The sequence below is a fragment of the Microtus oregoni genome, unplaced genomic scaffold (genome assembly GCF_018167655.1).
Source record: "Microtus oregoni isolate MIOR12 unplaced genomic scaffold, Mior012 000005F_ref0000423, whole genome shotgun sequence".
In the NCBI taxonomy this organism is placed as follows: Eukaryota; Metazoa; Chordata; class Mammalia; order Rodentia; family Cricetidae; genus Microtus; species Microtus oregoni.
Window position 1 is genome coordinate 60,998,413 of NW_024543064.1, and position 22,453 is coordinate 61,020,865.

At 40.4% G+C, this 22,453-nt stretch overlaps 1 protein-coding gene across 1 annotated transcript in view; it reads right to left on the minus strand.

The window, feature by feature from the left end:
- Adamtsl1 (ADAMTS like 1) overlaps positions 1–22,453 on the minus strand; it is a 380,631-nt gene that overhangs the window by 217,217 nt on the left and 140,961 nt on the right. Inside the window, exons 6-7 of the mRNA XM_041652363.1 lie at positions 10,695–10,769; positions 6,700–6,857 (exon numbers count right to left, since the gene is read on the minus strand). Coding sequence (XP_041508297.1) covers positions 6,700–6,857; positions 10,695–10,769 — 233 coding nt within the window. The remainder of the gene's footprint in view (positions 1–6,699; positions 6,858–10,694; positions 10,770–22,453) is intronic.

Genomic DNA, 22,453 nt, shown 5'->3' on the forward strand with positions numbered 1-22,453 from the left:
GAAGTGCTAGTTATCAGTGGAAGGAAGCGTGGACTCAGTCTTCCCACTGTCAGGAATACCCGATGATTTTAACATTCGGAAATTCTAAGATTAAATCTTAAAAACTACTAGCTTTCAACTTTGCCTTTATACACCTTAAAGAATTTTCAAGCACCTTGAAATTGTGAGCCTCAGTGTGAAAGCACACCGCGTGGCCCACTGGCCCTAGCTCAGGGTGGCATGGGCTATGGCTCTAGCTAATGCTGCCATGACTTTGGGCAGAGAAGCCTTTCTAGGAACAACGGAGGTCATGCACCGAGGAGTAAAATGGTTCAAATCTGGACCTGGAAGGAAATGCTGAATATAAAAGCAGAGCTGAGGCTAGGAGGACCATCATAGTGTTCAAGAGAAGGAAGCCAAGGACTCGAAGGAGCAGAGTAGAAACAGACATGGCAAGGATGGGATAGCACGGGGCCATGCTCTGCAGTAAGAGTGAAGGGTTGCTTCTTGGTTCTCCACCTGAAGCCCTGCTGTCTGAAGGCATGAAGCCATGGAGCCCCAAAAGAAAGGCAGCATTCTAAAACTGGGTCATTCCAATCCTCGTAAGACTGTTTGCAGACTTGGACTGCTCTCTAGGGGACCCACAATGCATCCAGGTTGAATAGGAAGATGAATCAGTATGCAACCATTGGCTACTTTGCTCTCCTACAACTGACTTCACTTTTCCTCTCAAGGTCCCTGGCTTAGGATAATGATGTTTGAACCCTGTTAACATGGGATATCCAGTTGAGGAAGTACATTGTAGATATATACCTAGAATCTGCTAGGTAGTAGAGAAGAGTGGTCTAGATTGAAACCCCACTGCTGGGGTCTCCAGGGGAGAAAGAATGAACTATTTCCAGTCTTTTCCAATACTCACAGGCTGCTCATGTCTCATAAAGTCTTTCTTAATCATATGAGTTTATACTGAATAATTTCTTTTACTATCTATATTTCAGCCTTACTTTTCAATTATGTGCAGCATTGTTTTCATGTTCTTGACCCAGTGTTTTATTTCCTAAATGTCATTGTAAACTAGGTGAAGACAGAAATGCATGCTGAGAGCCCACTTACACTTCTTTCTTTCTTTCTTTCTTTCTTTCTTTCTTTCCCTCCCTCCCTCCCTCCCTCCCTTCCTTCCTTCTCTCCTCTCTCTCTCCCTTCCTTCCTTCCTGCCTTCCTTTCCTTTCCCTTCCCCTTCCTTCCTTCCTTCCTTCCTTCCTTCCTTCCTTCCTTTCTTCCTTCTTTTGTTTTGTTTTTGAGACAAGATTTCTCTGTGTAACCACCCTGGCTGTCCTGGAACTTGCTTTGTAGATCAGGCTGGCCTCAAACTCACAGAGATGCTCCTGTCTCTGCCCCCTAGGTGCCGAGATTAAAGGTGTACCCACCATGGCATTGCCCCACTTTTACCTCTTCTCAAGCACTTTCTAAATGAAGGATGCTGAGATATGGGTGTTCCAAAAACTTACTGGATAAGAGAACTCGTATTTTGCCCTTATTTATTTCTAGTCTTTGCCTTAAAATACCTCACAGAATAAAAACACCTTTGAGGTACTTGATTATGTACATAATTATACTCAATGTTTTCTGGGGAAAAATAGGAAGGGATTGTGTCTGCCTAACACTAATTGATTCCAAGTGGGAATCACAAACTTTGTATTCTTCTGGTAGAGTATTACAACTGGCCATTTTTTTGTGATGCTGCCATTGCTCCTTTACTTTGTGAAGTGATGCATTTTGTTAACTAACTCACATATAGCTACATGCAACCCTTCCTAGTGTACATACACTTTAAATCACTGTATACATGAAAAGGCATATAATCAATGTTTGTTAATTTTCTGAAATTCATACCAAACTGTCACATTGGCAGCATCTGGGACAATACTAGTCTTCTTGCCGGCTTCCCTACCTCCAACAATCTACATTTTTGTAAACCCGTCCTCCGCAGAAAATGACTGTCCTCCATTGACCAGTGCATGTGTTCAGCTCTGCCCAGGCCTAGCCTTTCCTCTCTGGCTGAGCGCTCCCTTGACATTCAGAGCTCAGGGCTCGCCGGGTTTCTTTTCATCTAATCTGGATCATTGCCTAAACTCTTCAAACAGACATCCACATCCCAACACAAGGTAAGTACTTTCAAAATTAGAGAAAAATCAGAGCTTCTGAGGAAGGGTGGACTCTTTCAGGGAGGGTGAGTACGATTTGCCAAGTCTGCAGCTTCAGGGCAGAAACCTATGGCACAGGAGGAAGGGTTTACAGCCCAACTGGTGACCCCCAGCGATTCACATATTGGCAGATGTCATGGACAGTCCACTCTCACATGTATTTATTTTATAGGCCACACCTGCCAAGCCGTTGCTGGGACACCAGTTGTAAACTGATCAGCCTGTGACCATCTTCGGAGAAGAAACTTTCTGCTATTGTGTAGAGCGAGCGCTGTGATTTGTTGACTGGCAGTTAAAGCATTTCAAAAAGACAGGAAGGAAGTAATTTAATTCTATCTACTTTTCTACACATTATCTCACTTAATACCCCATGGGGGCACCACTGGGAGTGGTCCTATTCTCTTACCATTTTATGAAGGAGTAATAGGCTCAAACAGATAAAGCATTATACAAGAGGTCACACAGTCAGTAAGCAGGGGAACATAGTAAATTCTAGAATGCTTACCCATCATAGTGCATTAGCATTGCCAAATTTGCTTGTATAAGCAATGTTTGGAGTTTAAAGTTTTTGGAAGACATGTTCCTTTAGAGAGAAAGATGAGTAACTAAGGAAGTAAAAGGTCTATTTCCTAAAAAATGTAAAATATTGTGATAAGAAATTGACTGAGACACAAATGAATGGAAAAAATTTATCATGCCTATATATTGGAGGAATAATGTTAAAATGTCTACAAGTCTACATCATTCAAAATGACCTATAAATTCAATGTAACTTTATCAAAATTCCAAAGCCATCTTTCACAGAAATAGAAGATGATTCAAAAATTCCTATAGAACAGAAAACTTGAGTAGACAAAGCCATCTTGAATTCCAAACAACAAAGCTAGAAGCATCACATAACCTGATCTCAAAGTCTGCTACAGTGATCAAAACAGCATTGCACTGGTATGAAAACAGAAAGAGAAACCAGTGGAACAGAATAGAAAGCCCACAAATTAACCCAGGCATGTATGGTCAATATCCCTAATCATACAGAAATCATACAAAAATCAGCTCATACTCTTTCCTACACAAAAATCAATGTAGATCCTAAAACTATAAACATGCTAGAAGAAACTGGTAATAGCCTGATGATATTTGTTGGTCTTAAGAATGACTTTGGGGGCTGTATAACCTCAAAAGAAAGGGCAGCAAAAGCAAAATAAAAAAAAGCCAAAAATGAAAGATGATATTATATTAGACTAAAAGTATTGTACACAGCAAAGGAAACAATGAACGGGAGAAAATCTGCATAAGTAAGTAGTTAATATAAAACTATAAGTAAGTCGTTATTATCCAAAATACATCAGAAACAAAACCGAACAGCAAAAAAATATAAATGACTTGGTTAAATGGGCAAAGGATCTAAAAGGCACTTCCTCACAGAGGACACGGAAAGGGCCACCAGGCTTTAGACACCCAGCAGCGCCAATCATGACGGTCACTTGTCATCTCATTCTGACTGGGATGGCTGCTAAGGAACTGAGAAAGCCAACCTGGCAAAAAGGCAGAGAGAAGGGAGGCTGACTGCTGAGTGTGGAAGTGTGAACTGGTTCAACCAACCAGTAAAGAATTCCTCAGAAGGTTGTAAAAATAGAAGTGCCACGATGCGCTGTATGATGTGACAATCTCCATCTGGGTATGTAAGCAAAGGACATGAGGTGGGGACCTGGAAGAGATGTCTGCTGTCTCGTGTCCGTTATTCACAGCAGACAAAAATGGAGCCAACCTGTGTAAGCTAAGGTGAGCTTTTACAGCTAAATTTGACAAATTATAAAATGATAATCTTTACTTTTAGGTCCTTTATTAAAGAAACACAGACATTTATTTCATTATGAATCACTTGTGAAAGCATGATTTTCTTTACATTTTTTATATTTCTTAAATTACCTGGCTTATTTTCAAATTTGTATGAATACATTAAATATTTTACATAATCTAATTTAGAATAACTTTACATTCATTTAATTCCAGATGTTTTCCAATAAAAGCTTAGGGGAAAAATAGACTCTTAGAAAGAACACAGAAAATGGAAAAAACTTTTGGCCTGGAGGAAAAGAAATGTGATTTCTTGTCCAAGGTTACCATGGGCATAACCTCTGGTGAGTCCATCCTGAAGCCGAGATCCATGGTGGATAAAATGGGTGTGTCACCACCTGCTATTGTTAAAGCATTGTTGTATGAGAGGTGGAAATTCCTTATTCTCTTAGCTTTTACTCATGGTTCGTGGTTTGCTCTTATTGACATAGGAAGATGAATACAAAGCAGCCCCTCCAAAATACATCAGAAGAGTATAAGTCAGGAGACATAAACAAATTTGATGAAGAAAGAAAAGTTATAGAACAAACAGGTATTTTTGAAGACAATGCCAGAGAAAAAGAGAAGAATTTTCCGGACAATAATATTTCTCCAAGACCCTGAGATCTGATAGTGTGGGGGACTTGCCAGTCTCTTAGCCTGAGCAGGGAGCCAAGTTAAAAGTGAGGGTGGGAAGACACCAAGAATCCTGGTTGCCAAAATAATAGGTGCTGTGTTGTGAATTTGCATTTTAACCTGTAAGGAGAAGGGTTATGAAGGATTCTGAAAAGGAGATGAGACAAATGGTCCTAGAAAACAGATTCTGAAGCCAAATAGATAACGGATCTGAGCTGGAAAAAAATTCTGCACCCATAGCATTAGCTTAGTCAAGGGAATGCCAAGGCTGCCAGGATGGAGAAGGACCAGTCTGGAGAAACAGTATGGAAACAAGATCAAGTTTATCCTGTAAAGGAAAGAAACCAAGTGACTCAAAGGATGCTGATTTGCTTGGATAGGCAATACAATTCCTATCTATGGAAGGGGCTTGAGTAAAACAGAATATTATGTGTATATAGACTCTAGATTTAAATAGATACATATCTACATAGTCACACATGTGTTATGTCATGTGAGCACGAGCAGGATGATATGGGTGGAGGAAGTGAACTATCAAAGGTGGAGGGGGAACTTGGAGAGGAACAGTGGTCATTAAGTATGAGCAAGCCACTGTCACATGTAGAAAGGAAACTCGCTGTTTTGAATGGTAACTAAACATAATTAACAAAAGCATTAAAAAGATAGAGACGATTAACAAAAGACTACGACACTGTGGGGTTCTGAGCCTACTTGAGTTCACTCTTGAATATACTGGCCTCACTGTGCTTGTAGAGTATCCAAGCGGTGATGGACATACAATAACCAGTTGAATGGGAAGTGTTAGATGATGCTACAAACTATTCAAAGATGGTGTTACTGGTACTCCTTCTCTCCTTTCAGCATGCATAACTGTTGTACAGCCACCAGGGAAGTGCCTATTCTACAAATGGCCTATTCAACTGTACTTTATGGGTTTTGGAGAATTAATATATAACTTAGTTTTTACTAGATGAACTACTGTAGGTTATCTCTAATAGTTTGTAGCTTCTCGTTCATATTCATGTGGCCAGCATCTGGCCCGGATTAAAGAGAGCTACCACACAGATGCAGAGAGAGGACAGTGTTCTGGAACCCTTCTTCCACACAACCTTACTGCCTATCACATTTTCCTCTACGCATTCTTACTTCCAGCTGCCATGGGGTCACCAAATCCTTGTTTAAATCAAATGTCCTCTGGCTCCAGGTCTCATGATGAAAAAATTTATGGAGTCTTGGACACATTACAAGTTTTGCAGCTTTACAGCTGAAACCCTTCAGGTCCTCCTGACCTACTAAAGAAAAAAAAATGTTTTATTTTATTGTGATTCCCAAGTGTTCTCCCAGTGTGTGCATTTTTCCAATAGAATGTCCTGTTGCTTCCAGCAATGTGTTTCCTATTACCTTGAAGAGCAGGACAGCTCTGATAGAAAGAGGCCAGTCAATCTTCTTGCCAGCACAAGGGGAAACAGAATTTGCCATTGGAAGCATGAGTAGTTGGTTAGATCTACAGGTTATCAGTTTGCATTTCTCTCTTACCGGGGATATATTGTATTAGTCAACAAGTGTACCCTAATTATTTAGAAATGATTTATATTCTCCAACTAATGATAGATATATTGGCTATGTATATGAAGCCAGTTAATTAATAATATAGTTTTAAGATATTCCTTGAAAACATCCAATGTTCTTATGAAGCTCAAGGCGTAGCTAACAAAACTTTTGAGTTGGACATTTCCTAGGTAACAAATGCTATCAAATATATTATATATTTTTATATATACACACATACATACTATATACACAAAAATAAAATCACCTCTATCTATCTATCTATCTATCTATCTATCTATCTATCTATCTATGTATCTATCATGTATGTAGCATCTATCTATCTATCTATCTATCTATCAATCTTTCTATCTATCTACCTATCTATCTACCTATCTATCATGTATGTATGTAGCATTAATCAATCAATCTATCTCTCTATCATATATGTGCCATGTGTTTGGGTGTGGCTTATTAAAATAACAAACAGCCTTACCTTGATGATGAAATCTGCTGTCAGGGGCCCAGCCATCCTTAGTATCTCTTTGTCTGGAAGTTTCTGGAAGTCCACTGTAGAATTGTCCACAAGGAAAGTGCCTGTAGAGCTCAGCCTGTTCTCACCTTTAGTCCCCTGGAGCGTCTTGGTTTCCAGGTCTATATAATCAAATGCAAGAAGAGGACAGGCGGGCATGCCTGGGCTACCATAGAACACATGCAAGCACATTTTGTGGAGTTAAAACTTATACTACTTAAGAGAAGAGCATTATTCTTTCGATAGCCAGCGCCATTGAAATTGTAATATAAATAAGATATTGAAGCATGGCTATGTCATGTAGAAGATTATGTTGCAAATGAGATTATTTTAAAACTCACTATCCAAGAATCCATGGCTCCCTGTCAAAATACCCTTTGACTTTCCAATACCTCATCTGAACATCCCACTTTATTGTAACCCAATTCCTTTGGCTAACCCACGTCTCGTACATATCTAACTGATGTCTGCCCTGACTGCCTTCAACCCAGCAATATCTGCCCCCAGCGTTCTTTTTGCTCATCGACGTAGGTCCAGGTGCATGCATGCTTTGCCTAGGCATCTGTGTGACTTCCTGCTCACACACTACCCTGCATCCCTTTCTACTTTCTGTTGCTTACTGCACACGTGTTGTTGCTCAGCTGAACAAGACAATAGTGGCTTAAGGACAGGTACTATCCATTGAGTCCCCTCTCTTTGGACAGCCACTTTTGATAATTGGTTTTATTCATGTCTGCAATATTTTATAAATGCTTAAGCAGAAAGAAATGGATCCTAGAGCATTCAAGTCTTATATTGTTCCATGACACAGTCTATGAGGCATCTTTTATTGCAGGAAGTTAGAGCATGCTGAAGATAATAGCAGTTGTGATATATATATATATATATATCATTGCAAATGGAATTGTGATTATTGATTATAATATGTATTAACACACATATCACAGTATATATTAAAAATATATATGAATTATGCCATATAAGTACAAGAAGGATGATTTGGGTGCAGGACACAAACTATCAAAAGTAGGGAAGGGGGGCTGGAGAGATGGCTCAGAGGTTAAGAGCATTGTCTGCTCTTCCAATGATCCTGAGATCAATTCCCAGCAACTACATGATAGCTCACAACCATCTGTAATGGGGTCTGGTGCCCTCTTCTGGCCAGCAGGCATACACACAGACAGAATATTGTATACATAATAAATAAATAAATATTAAAAAAAAACAAAAGTAGGGAAGGAGGGCCGGGTTCTTTACTAAATATGTATTGATAATATATACAGAGAGGCCTAGGTCGTGATTGAGAAGTTATTTGGAGTAATTGTAGACTTTATGAAAAAAGACAGAGAGACTTAGCTAAATGATTTCCAAAAGAAATTGCACAAGAACCATTTTGTTTTCTGCTAGCAGTTCTTTAGTAGAAAGATGTTAGTCTCCGTGTCTCTCAGCTCAGCATTAATCATGGCTCCTTCTTCTATTTTACAGAGAACTTTTAAGTTAGAAACACATGTAGCTTCTCTGGAAGTGCTAGAGCCCAAGGGTGCAGCCTAGTTCTGAGCTCTCAATTCTGCTGAGAGGCCTTCTCTGCTGTCTTTCTCAAATACATCAGGTTAGAGACAGGCTGGTGTGGTGTTTCTTTGGCCTGAAATAATTAGGGGGTCCCATCATGGGTTAGGGAAGGGAGAACAGCCACAGGAGACATGGGGCATCATTTACCAGCGCCCCCTCCATCATTTTGTTGAAATAACTAAAAAAAAATTTTTAAAGAAATAAAACGGCAAATTCTTATAAAATATCTTTTGAAATTAAAATACAATTACATAATTTCTCCCCTTTCCTTTCTCCCCTCCAGACTTTCCTAGGTTCCACCCCTTGCCCTTGAGTTCACAGTCTCTACAGTCTCTATTTCTTTAATTGTTATTACATGTATCTATCCACATCTTTATAACCTGCACAGTCTGTATAATGTTCCGTGGTGTGTGTGTGTGTGTGTGTGTGTGTGAGAGAGAGAGAGAGAGAGAGAGAGAGAGAGAGAGAGAGAGAATGAATTCAGGACTGACCACATGGTACTGCCTACCTATCTAGTGTAGGTAGCATGCTCACTGGGGAAAAGCAGATCTCATATTGCATTTCATCATTTATGAGTATCATTTGTAGCTTACCTAGTCATTGTTTAGGACAGTTCAAGAAAATAGAGCCAATTCTTTGGCTTTTGTGCATCTTTGTGTATGCGTTGTGTGCGTGTGTGTGTGTGCGTGTGCGTGTGTGTGTGTGTGTGTGTGTGTGTGTATGGACAGTGTGTAGAGGAGAGTGTTGATGTTGGGTGTCTTCCTCGATCACTTTGCATCTTAATTTCTTGAGACAGGGTCTCTCATTGGACCTGGGGCTCATTTATTGGGTGATATTGGCAGGCTAATAAGCTCTGGGGAGCCAGCACATCTGTGCCTCCAGTGCTACGATTGCAGACACATACTGCTTTATTATCTGACTTCTTACATGGGTGTTGGGGGATCTGAACTCAGACCCTCATGCTTGCACAGCAAGCACCTTACAAACTGAGCCATCTTCCTTGACCCCTAATTCTTCAGCTCCTCAGCAATCATAAAACTGGGAAATATAGGAGACTATCATATTTATAAATATATTTCTTCGGCAACATCAAGTCATTTTCCCGTGTGGCGATGATCTCAGCCTGGCTATTTTATTTCAGTCTCCGTCACTGCTCACAAAAATCCCATTTTGGAGTGTGGTTGTTATAAGAGCAGCTAGCTGTGTCCTCTCCTCAAGGGGATAAACAAATCATTTGAATGGTAAAAAGTGCATACATATATTATCTTTTGACAAGTGAACCCTGGACTTTACGGGACTTCTCAGGATTAGAAAAGAACTTGGGTCCATATAAGGATGACTTATCTCTCTTTTCTTGTTTTGCCTAAATGGTACCTCGCTTACTCCTGACTTCACACAATCTTTCAAACTTCACCTCTTTGATTAAATGTGTTTGTTTTTCAGAATAATTAGTAGGATATGTTAACTTTTATAGACACTGGTCTATCTTCCTCTTGTTTATCTGATTATAATGATCTTTGTAGTCTAATTGCCAGAAAATAATCCCTGCTACTTAAACTGGCTTCGTGGGCATTGTGTGGAAGAGGAGGAGGAAATTCAGAGATGGGCTGAGTGGAGGGGACCAGAGGTGCTCAGAGGAACAACTGAAAGCAGTGAGAGCGAACTTCAGAGGAAATATTATCAACCCCCTTTGTCTTTATAACAGACCATAATGTTCTTGTTCGAATCTATAGATCTCTATCTAAATGTCACTAAACCATAAGGAATAAGATGTGACTGGCTATCAGAACCTTGGCACAACTGACAATCAGTTCTTATAAACAAACCCTACCTGGACCCAGCGACCATTTAACAGCCTTATTACCTGTTAACTCCAAATCCTACCATCTATCTTCACGATATGAGGGTTTTAAATTAATACACAGAATTAATTTTTCTTCAAAGGTTCGTTTTAAATGTAGGTTGTTTGTTACTTCCACATATTTGTGGATTGATGAAGTAAAGATTTAAAATATGGAAGGAAAATGAAAAGAATGGGGAAGAAATGAATTTTAGAAGGAGGGAAAGGAAAAGAGAGGTGAGTAAAGGGAAAAGGGAAGAGTGACTATAGAGGAAGTAGACAGAGACACAAGGCTTGGTGACCCATTCATTGCACAGCCCACGGACAACCCACTGGTGCCATCTATTTTATAGTGTTCAGGATGACTGTGCTTAGAGGCAATTGGTGGCTCATCAGGCCACCAATTATAGACAGAAGCCATTCACGCTGTCCTACCACACTGCAGCGTGGCAGAGATTGGTTCTCTTGAACTTCTGGTAACAAAAATTAATAATAGAAACTAAAACATCCACCCCCCCCCCCCCGCAAGGGAAACAGAGGCTCTACTTACACAAATGATCTGGCCCCTTTAAGACGAGGCGGATGTGTCTGCTTCCATAAGGAATGGCAACCACGGTGTCATCCGCTAGAGAGAAACAGCGAAACTTTAAAAGCACAGAATCTGACACAAAATCACTGAGTGTCTCTCTTAAAAAGGCAGGGACAGTAGATTTAAAACCTTTTCCTTTTAGTTTTTGAAATGTGAAGCCAATGCTTTAGAATCCAAAAGTCTGCTTTCTCCAAAATAAAACATGCAGAGAAAAATGTATAGCTCAATAAAATAAAATAAAAAAAAAATGCCAAAGAGGCCAGTTGCTGCTTAGCTTAGGGGAATTGGGCCTCTTAAAGTAAATATGCTTTATTTAAAAAAAAGATTTGTTTTATTTTTAAGTGTGTGTGTGTGTGTGAGTCTGTCTCCAGGTGGGGATATGTGCACAAGTGAGGGCGTTGCCCATGAAGATAGGAAGAGGATGGAAGAGGATGGCAGATCCCCAGAGCTATTACGAGTCACGTGACTTGGCTACTGAAAACAAAACCTGAGTGTTCTGCAAAAACAGTATGCTCTTGACCTACTAAGTCATCTTCTCAGCACCCCCCAATTTTGATTTCAAAATGAATTTGTAAGGGACTCCTTTTAATTTTATAATGCTATCAAATTTTCCTGAATTACAACATTTGCACTGGATTAAAAATAAAAATAAGTCCTAGTTCAAAGAACGATGTACGTTATCAGAATTTGCATCTCTCTCTGTTAAAGCATCTTGGCTAAGTGGGGCAGACTAGGAAGGGAAAATACATTTGTGTGCTCTGAACCCTCAAAACCCCTTTTTCCCCTTCGTGACTATAAACTACTTTCATTCTTAATGAACTAGTGTGAAAGCCTGGTCAATGTTGATTTAATATATCTCCACATTTACCATCTCTGTTTCCAAATACCTTTAAAAATCTGGCTGAACCAAAGGTTATTCTACCATGGGGTATCCTGCTGATACACACATTCACGCGATGCATAGATTCAAAACACGAGAGACTGGAGAGATAGCTCAGTGGTTTCAAGCTCTTGCTGTTCTTGCAGAGAACCCGAGTTCAGTTGCCAGCACCCACATCAGGTGGCCCACAAGCATGTGTAATTCCGGCTCCAGGGAATCGGACACCTTTGGCCTCCTCCGGTACCTTCATTCACATGTACAAACTCATGTCCATACACACACACCTACACATAATTCCAAATAAAAATAAGCCCTCAAAAAGTAATTAGAGGTAGATGACCCCCACCCTGTCAACACTACAGACACAGCCACTGGAAACGCCATGTCTGACATTTGCCACAGGCTCATTTTCACAACAAAGACTGCTTCACCCATGACAGGCGACATGAACAAAGAGGATTTCATGATGAAGGAATAGAATCTCCAGAAGCATGGTGACAAAAGCAAGGCCAAGTGGAGAGAAAAGCACTTGAGGGACAAAAAAGGCAAGTTCTTTAAAATGAGCTACTATATTTAGAAATTGGGTGTGACTGTTTATTGCTGCTTATGTTTCTAACATTAGATATCATAATACTGGGATAAATAGGTTTAAACAAAACATTCTCAGTGGATGCAGATAGTGAGCCTCAGAAGTTCCCTGATGAGTCTCACTCAGCTCCTATGGCTCTAAGAGAAGGTAAGATGTACTATTGCCATACACAGACATGAATAGGTAACATCTACTACTGCCGTACACAGGCATGAAGAGCAAATACACATATAAATATGTTGCCTGGAACACAGTAAGTATTCAATCCTTTATTTTCCTAATTTCTGTTCAAGATTCCTTAAGAAATGGGGCAGAGAGGCTGAGAGATGGCTCAGTGATTAAGAGTACTGATTGCTCTTCCACAGGCCCCGGGTTCAATTCCCAGCACCCACATGGCAGCTCACAACTGTCTCTAACTTCAGTTTTAATAGCTTCTTCTGTTTTCCACAGGCACCAGGTCTGCATGGCACTGAAAGACTTTTATTTTATGTGCCATCAAACACTGCAGGTTCCCTAGGACACAACCTGCTGACCAAGGCCATGAGTCTTCATTCCCGCCCTGAAGAGGTTACATTTATCAAGGCTGTTGAATGCTGTGCCTACATTATACATTTCTTGTTGTTTTGAAGGCCATGTGTTGTTAAATCAAAGGCTGTGTTTCTGAGAGTGAGTACTTTGGGGGCACAGAAAGCAAACTGAATAAGGGAAAAACAGAGGAAGAACACAGGGACATTAAGGCTGGGCCTGCTTCAGAACCTTAAGTTTCAAAAAGACGTGCATTTGGAAGTTTGCAAAAGAAATTCAAAAGAAGTTGCAACAATGGGATTTCTGGAAATAGCAAGTCTTTGTTTATCCACAGGTCAAGTAAAGTCCATGTGAAAGGGGAGCTTTCTGTTTGGCCCTGCTCTGCTCAGCAGCAGTCTTCTGACCACCCCCCACCCCTCCACGGCCCATGGGTCTGATCCTCTTCATTAGAAGTAACTCGTATTCCTCATGCTGGGGTGGTGACATTGCCTTTTGGCTGATGCATTAAAGTTTGTATGCTTCAGAGGGAAGAGCAGGGAGGAACCTGAAGTCTACAGAGGGTATAAGGCAGGGTGAGAAAAGCCCACCAGAGGGAAGAAGTATCTTTTGACACCCTTCTGCAAGTGCCTAGTCAAGGAGGAGAATGGGTTAACACGGGTGCTAGAGTGATGGGCAGAACACAACACAGTGGTGGGAGGAGCCGTAGTCTGCTCTTGTGGTGTGAGATGACTCCAGCAGCCACTAGGAATCAGTCAATTCATTACTGTGTTCTACGAAGTTTGTAAGAGTCTCTCATATGTCACGTTTTATGTGAAGAGAGTACAGACTCAAATAAGTGGGTGAATCATTAGCCCCAATCTTTGGATCCTGAGAAAATGGCTCTAGGGAAATTTAGGGAAACCTGTTGACTACATCCTATCCAGGGAAATTCTCAGCACTCTTTCATTAGTTTCTATGAGTTCCTTAGCAACCTGGAATCACATTCCATCCATTCTGTTGAACTCAGGGTATGTCCAACACGTGTATCCTAAGAATTGTTAACAGTACCTGATATGTCAGGACAGAACTTGGGAAACAGGCTCCTGATGTGAGGATCCTAAGTGGTCACTCCTAAACATATGCATATAGGCAATGCTAATCAGACTCAGTAGGTTGGATACAGAGTCTATAATGGTTCTATGATAATTATAGATGGTCCTTGAATTTGAGTGGGGATAGTAGGAAGTTCATGGGAAGAATTGTGTGGGGAAGGGCGGGGTAAAATGATATGAACACAGTCTTACTCATGCGTGAAATTATCAATTATTAAAATATAAAAAAGGAAAATGTGAAAAATTTAATTTCTGCAGGCTAACAGAAAAAGCTGTTCTTCTAACTGTGATGCATTGTTGCATTTAACAATAAACACTCATTGCTTTAGTGTGGATTGGAAGATTCTTGTAGTTAGTGTCCCTGCTATGCACAGGGGTGTTTAAAAAGTTCCAGCGTAGGATGTGTTGTGCTGCCTGCTTCCTGGGTGACTAGTGTAACCCGTGTGGTTGGTGGGGAAGGCAGTCACATCTCTCACCAGGCCACCCATTCCTCTGAATGCCCTGTCCTACAAAGGCACACTGAGGCACACTCTTTCTTGCTCTACTGCATCTGTCCTAACCTAGTCTAGCTTTGCAGACAGAACTATGATGCCAGTCTTTGGGACATAGTTCTGGGTTACTAATCGACATTTTAAGAGAGATTAGATAACACATTGTGGGGTTCCGTGGACAAGCTCTTCATAGGAATCATGAATTCTGCCATTTCACATACCTGGGTGGCAACTGACATTTCACAAGCCAATTGTTACCAAGAAATGTACTTAAAAGATTTATCTGAAAATTTTATAGTGTGGCAGGTACTTTCTTCACTTCTCTTTATAGAGCATTTGAATGAAGTTTTAAATTCTGTCGGTGTCCTGAAATGATGAATCAGAGAAAGGTGAAAAGCTAATACTTTGCAAACACAGGTTTCTTATTTTGATGTCCAAGTTTATCTTAGTTTTAGATCTGCTGTTAGGGTCACAATTTATAGGACTCTTCCCTGGAGATAATACTTGATCTTGTTTTTTAAATGAAAAGATGATTATTGTTAACACAAAAAGCCTGCCAATATTAAGAAAGTTTTGATGGTGTCTTTTAAACCCTTATCTCAATTTTAGTGCTCTAAAAGCATATCCAACAAAACAGAAGAGGCTTAACATTTAAGCCGTTCAGCCTTCCATCCCACCCAAGTTTATCAGTAATTGCATAATGAAAGATATATGCAGGGCAGGCCAAGCAATACTCTCTCTATTATCAACTGGAAAATTTTTTATCTTTTTAGGGGTCTAGGCCAAAAACTGGAGTGCTATCCAAAATTACATTTAATCAGAATAAGCTCTATTGTTAAAATATTTGACTTCATTGATTCTAAGAGGAACACACACTCATATTTTATGTTAGGATAATTGCACAATAACGTCTTAAATTCTCTGCTATGCAGGCTGTAATCCTGCCTCATCCCTCTTCAGCTGCATAGATACTAACAGCAAAATTGCATTGTATGAGTGTATAAGATTTTAAAAATTTACAAAATATCACATTAAAACTAGCTGGCATACATGTAAAATGAAAGCCAGAAGTATGGAAGAAATTTCTATGGCAATAGCAGAACAGATACCTTAAACCCTGGGAAAAAGGCTGTAGAGACTGCTAGGTAATGAGACTTGAAGGACCACACAACATTCCCATAAAAGGAATCAAGTTATCAGATCTCTTGCATATCAGATATTTACACTGTGGTTCATAACAGTAGCAAAATGAATTTGGCAATGAAATAATTTCACTGCAACCTGACGAGCTGTATTAAAGGGTAATTGCATTAGGAAGGTTGGGGACTGCTATTCTACATAATTGCAAAGATGGCTGAAGTACCCAGCCAAGAAGAAATAGGGACCAGTTTTAACATCATGCCTAAATCAACTAAAAAGTCAGACAAAATTGTATGAAACCATGTTGTTTAAGACACCAGGCCTCAGATAGAAAAGGGCAGGAAGCAGAGAAGGTACAGCCTAGTATTTCATTGTGTTATTTCCTTGAACAGGTTTTCTGGTTGTGCCTCTGAGAGTAGGAACTCTGGAAGAAATTTGCAAAGTCTCTAAGCTGAGAAGACAAACCTAAGAGTCCAAACAATGGAAGGAGTTAAAATGTTTTGAAAAAAGTTTCAGGAGAGAGAGAGAGAGAGAGAGAGAGAGAGAGAGAGAGAGAGAGAGAGAGAGAATATGAATTTTGAAGACCTAAGTTGGTCCTGAAACATTATATATCAATTCATAAAAGTGAGGACACTTCCCTAGCTTAGGGAAAGAACAACACAACACAAAGAATTATGGATATGCATTCACACAGGGCTGAGAAGCATGTCTTATCCCACTAGACAGACTTGAAGACATTGTAATTCACAGAACATTGAGTATTTAGAAGGGCCTTGCCTTGTAGAAGGGTACAATTAACTCTAGGCCAAGCATGGCTTTGCTCCCACCTACCAAATTGTAAGACTCAAAAAGATCACATTGAGTTCAAGTAACTTAACTGCTCCCAGAACAAAGCTTAAGCATATTTATAGGAATACAAAAATATCTCATACCCAACAAAGTAAAATCTGCGATGACTGGCATCCAGTCAAAAATTACCAGACATGTAAAGAACCCAAAAATATAGCCCAACTAAAGTGAAAAATCCATCAATCAAAACAGAGACTGGACATTAAAATAGTCAGTATAACCATATTCCATATGTTCAGAAAGTTAAGTATTAAAAAAAATCTTTAGCCCCATAAGATTTCACTAGTGAATGCTACCATGCATTTGAAGAAGAAATAATAAATATTAATAATAAATATCAATTCCATATATTTTTCCAAAAAATAACATATTAGGGAACATTTCTAAACTTGTTATATGAGGCCAGCCTTAGAAAAATCTCCAAATCAATCACAGACAGTATCCTACACCCAAATACAGACTAGTGAATTTCGTCTGAAAAAGCATGGGATAAAACCAGACTCGCTGAACATAGCGGACAATGAGGACTGCTGAGAAGTCAAGAACAATGGCACTGGGTTTTTGATCCTACTGCATGTACTAGCTGTGTGAGAGCCTAGGCAGTTTGGATGTTCACCTTACTAGACCTGGAAGGAGGTGGGAGGTCCTTGGACTCCCCACAGGGCAGGGAACCCTGACTGCTCTTTGGGCTGATGAGAGAGGGGGACTTGATTGGGGGAGGGGGAGGGAAATGGGAGGCGGTGATGGGGAGGAGACAGAAATCTTTAATAAATAAATAAATAATAATAAAAAATAAAAAAGATATAAAAATCTCTCAACAAATTTTGGCAAATCAATTATCAATCTATGGAAAAACTAGCCATGAGTAAGTAGAGTTTATCTTTGGACCAGTTTATCCCAGTTAATAAGACCATAGAGGGTCTGTCCTAGGAATGCAGGGCTGGCTCTTTATCTGAAAACCAATTAATGCAATTTGTCACAAGAAAAGGATAGAACAGAAGCTACTTGATTGCATCAAGTGAGCCATAAAGGAAACTTAATCAAATTTGATATCTATCCAGGATAACAACTCTCAGAAGAGTGTGCGTACAATGTGTTTGTGTGTGTGTGTGTGTGTGTGTGTGTGTGTCTGTGTGTTGGGGGAGTGTGTGTGTATGAATTTTGTCAATTTAAAGTAGAATCCTTATTTTTTTAAAAAACCCTTCAGCTATTGTGATACTCAGTAGTGAGAAATGAAATACTTTCTCCTGAGATGGGAATAAGGAGGATGCCAATTCACTTCCTTATCAGTGCATCAGATGCCCGGGACAAAAAAAGGGTCAAAAATATTTGGCCCACAAATTTAAAACAGTGAAGAAAAATATCCTTATCAGTAAATAAGATGATTATTTATGCAGAAAATCCCATCATTTACCAAAACTCATAGGACTAGCAAGTGAATTTAGCTAGACAGCAAAACACATGGCAAGCATAATAAATAACTGATTACATTTGTATAAACTGTAATGTGTGATTGAAGAAGTAAATAAAAAATATAGTACCATTTGTAATTGATGAAAAATACAAAAGGAATAAACCTAAAAGCCATAGGATTTATATGCTGAGCACTAGTAAGAACTGATGAAGAAACTGAAGCAGACCCTATTAGTGAAGAGACATGAGATCCTAACAGGTCAAATGACTTAATGTACTAAAGTTGCCAAGTACTCCCTCTCTACTAAGCCAATCTGAAGAATTAACATACTTTTAGTCAAAGTTCTCAGGAGAATTTTCGCAGATAAGGACGAGAAGACTATAAAACTTACATGGAAAAGCAAAGAACCAGAACAGAACAGCCAAAATTACTTTCAAAAGAAAAGTTGAACGGATCACTTTCCTGATTTGGGGACTTACTGTAGAAGTACCACAGCCAAGACTGATGAGGCATTTTGATGGTGTAGAATCAAAAAATTAAATTGAATTGAGTTTCCCTACCTTCCAAAATTATTCTAGCTGTGTCAAGTTTACACAGAAACTGGCTAGCAGAGCTATCCACCCTCAGTGCACATACATATAGCAACAGTACATGGAATAAGTGGATCCAGCAGTGTGTGTGTGTGTGTGTGTGTGTGTGTGTGTGTGTGTGTAAAACAGTAATAATCAAAGAAGAAGAGGTCATAAATTTGGCATGGGAGGAGTTGGAGGGGGAGTTGGTGGTATAGAAATAATATAAATATAATGTGAAACTCTCACAATTCCAAGAGAAATTTTAAAAGAGCTCAGTTCTTAGAAAAGGTTTTGTTTTAGATTTACTTATCAGTTTTCTTCCGTTGCATTTTATTTATATTATATTTATTTCATGTATACAAAAGTATTATATGATTAAATATGTCTAACTGTAAAACTAATCTAAAATGAAGGATGAAGGAAAAGCCTGTAACGATCAGAAAGTTGTACTCTAATCTTAGTTTAAATGGCAGCTTCTTTCTTCTTTCTATGGCACATGAAATAACAGAGCATGTAGTAATAAGGGCGGCGGGGCTGCGTTCTCAGCACCCCTGGCCGCCTGCCTGGCTAGCTTATGCCCGAAATAACAACACACAAACTGTATTCATTTAAACACTGCTTGGCCCATTCTCTTCTAGGCTAATTCTCACATATTAATTTAGCCCATTTCTAATCATCTGTGTGTAGCACCCCAAGGTGCGCTTACCGGGAAGATTCTAGCCTATGTCCATCCTGGGTCAGAGCTTCATCTCGGGAGCGGGGCATGGCGTCTCTCTCAGGCGTCTGCTCCCGAGAGGAGAGCTGTCAAGACTGAGCTCACTTCCTCTTCCTCCCAGCGTTCTGTTCTGTTTACTCCTCCCACCTATCCTCTAACCAATAAAATGGGCCAAGGCAGTTCCTTTATTAGCCAATGACCTTCCTCCATCAAGAGCATGTCCCAATCAATGGTATTCTAGATCCTTAAAGTCCAGTTGAAGAGTGGGAGGAATGAGAATTTGAGCAAAGAGGTCAAGACCATGAAGGGGTTCATCCACTGAAACAGTCTATCTGAGCTAATGGGAGCTCAGCAACTCCAGCCGTACTGGGAAGGAACAAGTATAGGACCAAACTAGTCCCTCTGAATGTGAGTGACAGTTGCATGGCTGGGCCAGACTGTGGGGCCACTGGCAGTGAGTGGCACCATGATTTATCCCTACTTGGGGATGCTAATCTCTTTGGATGTATACCCTGCTCAGCCTAAATATAGTAGGGAGGGCCTTGGACCTTCCCAAAAGCAATGTGCCTCACCCTCCCTGAGGAGTGGATAGGGGTGGGGTGGGAGGGTGTGTGGAGGGAATGGAAGGATGGGAGGGAGTGGGAACTTGGATTGGTATTTTTTTAAAAAAATCTAATAAATTAAAAAAAAAGAAGAAATACGGGAGACATAGAGCTGGACTTTCCTTGTCCTATCCACAGCTACTGCTCCAACCCTCTGGCCTAGCTTCCTGCAATAGCCTCCAGACTTCACCCCCTCCTTCCAAAGTCATCCCAACTCCACACTCGGCTCCCATCAAGCCATTCTATTCAAAATGCCCCATGGCTCCTAATCTTCTTCCAACTAAGAGCTGAACTCCTTTAAAACTCCCCGCACTGCCGGTGGCATTCCTCACCCGGCTGCCTTCCTGCCTTCAACATTTCTCTAGGCTTTTTCAAACTCTTCCTTGTCCCTCATGGAATTTGTCACAAGGGTACAGATACAAGGGCCATTGTATTTGTCTTTCTTTCTGCTTGGAATTCTATCTGCCACGATGCCAAATAATTGACTTGTGCTATCATGACCCTTGCCGCTCAAGGAGTGTGGTGAGAGAGATTGAGGCTGTCCTGGTAGCACTGAAACCTACAGCTACATTCGAAAGTTCTGTGGTCTGCTTGCAGATTCATAGCAAGCAGGCTGGATCAGGGTCTAACAGTCTAAGAAGACGCATACTACCACACATGTCAATAAAGCTTGCAAGAGGAACGAGCCTTTACATTTTAGGAATCAAAGGCAAGCTAAAGTTAGCGAATTATTTTTTCCTAGTGGTCTGAAGAAGTCAATAATTGAGTAAGAAAGGAGAACTGACCGTTATCACTAGAGTCTTTCCCTATGAAAAAGGAGCAGGCACTAGGGTGTCTTCTGATAAAATGGTGGCTTCCTTTCCCTTCACCAGCAGTGCTTTGATAAGTTACTCCTATTTTTCTTTTTCATTCTGGCGCGTTCTGCAATGGTCTTTCTCCACTCTTTTATTTTCCCTTTGTTCCCATGAGTTTTGATAACATAAGAAAAAAAAACTTGGATATAAATTTGGAAAGAAAATGAGTTCAGTGTGGGGAATCCGAGCGCTAGGAGTTGGAAGTGAGCATGTGGTTGGCTTATGGCTCCTTTTGGCAAGACGTGGGGGAGACCTGGCAGCGCTCCTCCAGAGCCTCAGGGGTGGAGCATGCTCACCTGGCCAGCACACTGCCTGTTGAGCAACTAATCACCCTTGCCTGTGGGCTGCCTTGAAGTCTGTGAATACAGGGCAGGAGATTCTCCTGGGGTGGAGACAGTCTAAGCGAGGCAGCTGGGTGAGCATCTGCTACAGATTGTGGCGAGGGGCATACACATGCCGGGCTTTATTGATATAAATCATTTTGTCATGAGACATCATCTGAGCTAAGGTAAATGAATCAATTGCATTTTGTCATTAGGTATAATCATCAGGCTGTGTATTATATAATTTACCCACTGTTGGTCTTGAATGGAGTCCCTTTCACTGAGGTATGCGTTTGTAGAACGGGGGATGACATATGACTCTCAACTTGCCCCAGTTTCTTCATTGAGAGCTTCTCTTCCTATCCTGCAGGGGCTGGGAGCCTGGGAGCTACTGAGTGCCCCGAGTAGGAGGGTGAGAAGAATGCCTGCCCGAACACTGTTCTGCCTCCACTATGGGAACAGGAAGGTGGAGGCACGACGATAAAGGAAGACCCTTTATTGAAACAGGCTTTCAGAAGTTACCAGGGGGCAGTTGCTGCACACATGCCTACAAACACTTTTGGGCTGAATGGCAATTCCTGCATTCCTGGATGATGGGCACCAGTTCAATTATGGACCGAATAATTAGAAAGATTCTCCTTCTTCAGCACTCCCTAGAGAATTCTGTTAGAATTGGCCCTTTAAGTGCATTTTCTCCCCATAAAACTATTCAACCCAAATTTCAGAGGTTACAAAGGAATGCTGCCTCTGCCCATTTCTGGTTTCCATCTATTGACTTCCTTAATTCTTCATCACATAAAAAAAGCTACCAACATATATGACCAACACAGACGAGCAAAGAACGCTCTTGCCTGGATGTGCTTTATTAATGTCAGCGTCACCCCATCCTTCATGTTAGCTGCCAGAGTCCTTAGAAGTTTTAGTTTTTCAGAGAATCATATTTCTTCTCTTCCTCCAGGGCAGTGAAAATGTGGTGAGCTTCCTAAGTGGGCATCTACAATTTTTCATCTGCTTAAACATCCCTGGCCATTCTTCCTGCCTCTCTTCCCAAGAGGCTCCTCCCTTTTGGCAAGGTGCCTTTCCTTGGCTTCACAGAATAGTTCTCCAGTGCTTCCACAAGCAGTCTGTTTGCCTTTCCTCTTGACCTACAGGTCCATTTAAAGCCATAAACCTGCCATATGTCAGTTGTTTTCCTCCGACCAGTCAACAAGTAAAGATAACAAAACCACAGGCAAAAATTTATTCTGATTTCCCAGGCTGTGGAGACATATTAAAATAGATATTAGGAAATGACATACTGAAGGGTCATAGATAATAAAAACATTAAACCAGGGTCAAAATGGCTCTAAAAACCCATGCCCTTGAGTAGAGAGGCCATGCTTCTTTCTGTGTAGTGAACCTTACAGAAGAGACTATTATAATAATTCACATGGGCATGCGGCTCCATGGTTTAGATACCTTGGCATTTATGCCTTCTATTCTCACAGACTCAATTAGAAAGTTACCCTTGGTCTTCTGAGTTTATCCATCTATCTAATTTATAAATATCTAACAAACCCAGAGTCAGAATGATGGGATAGTAGAGGAATGTGTGTTTTAGGCACTGGAATCAGACTCTGGGCTCAAATATTAGCTCTTTATGTAACCTGAGAAAGTCATACCATCTGGGAAGTTC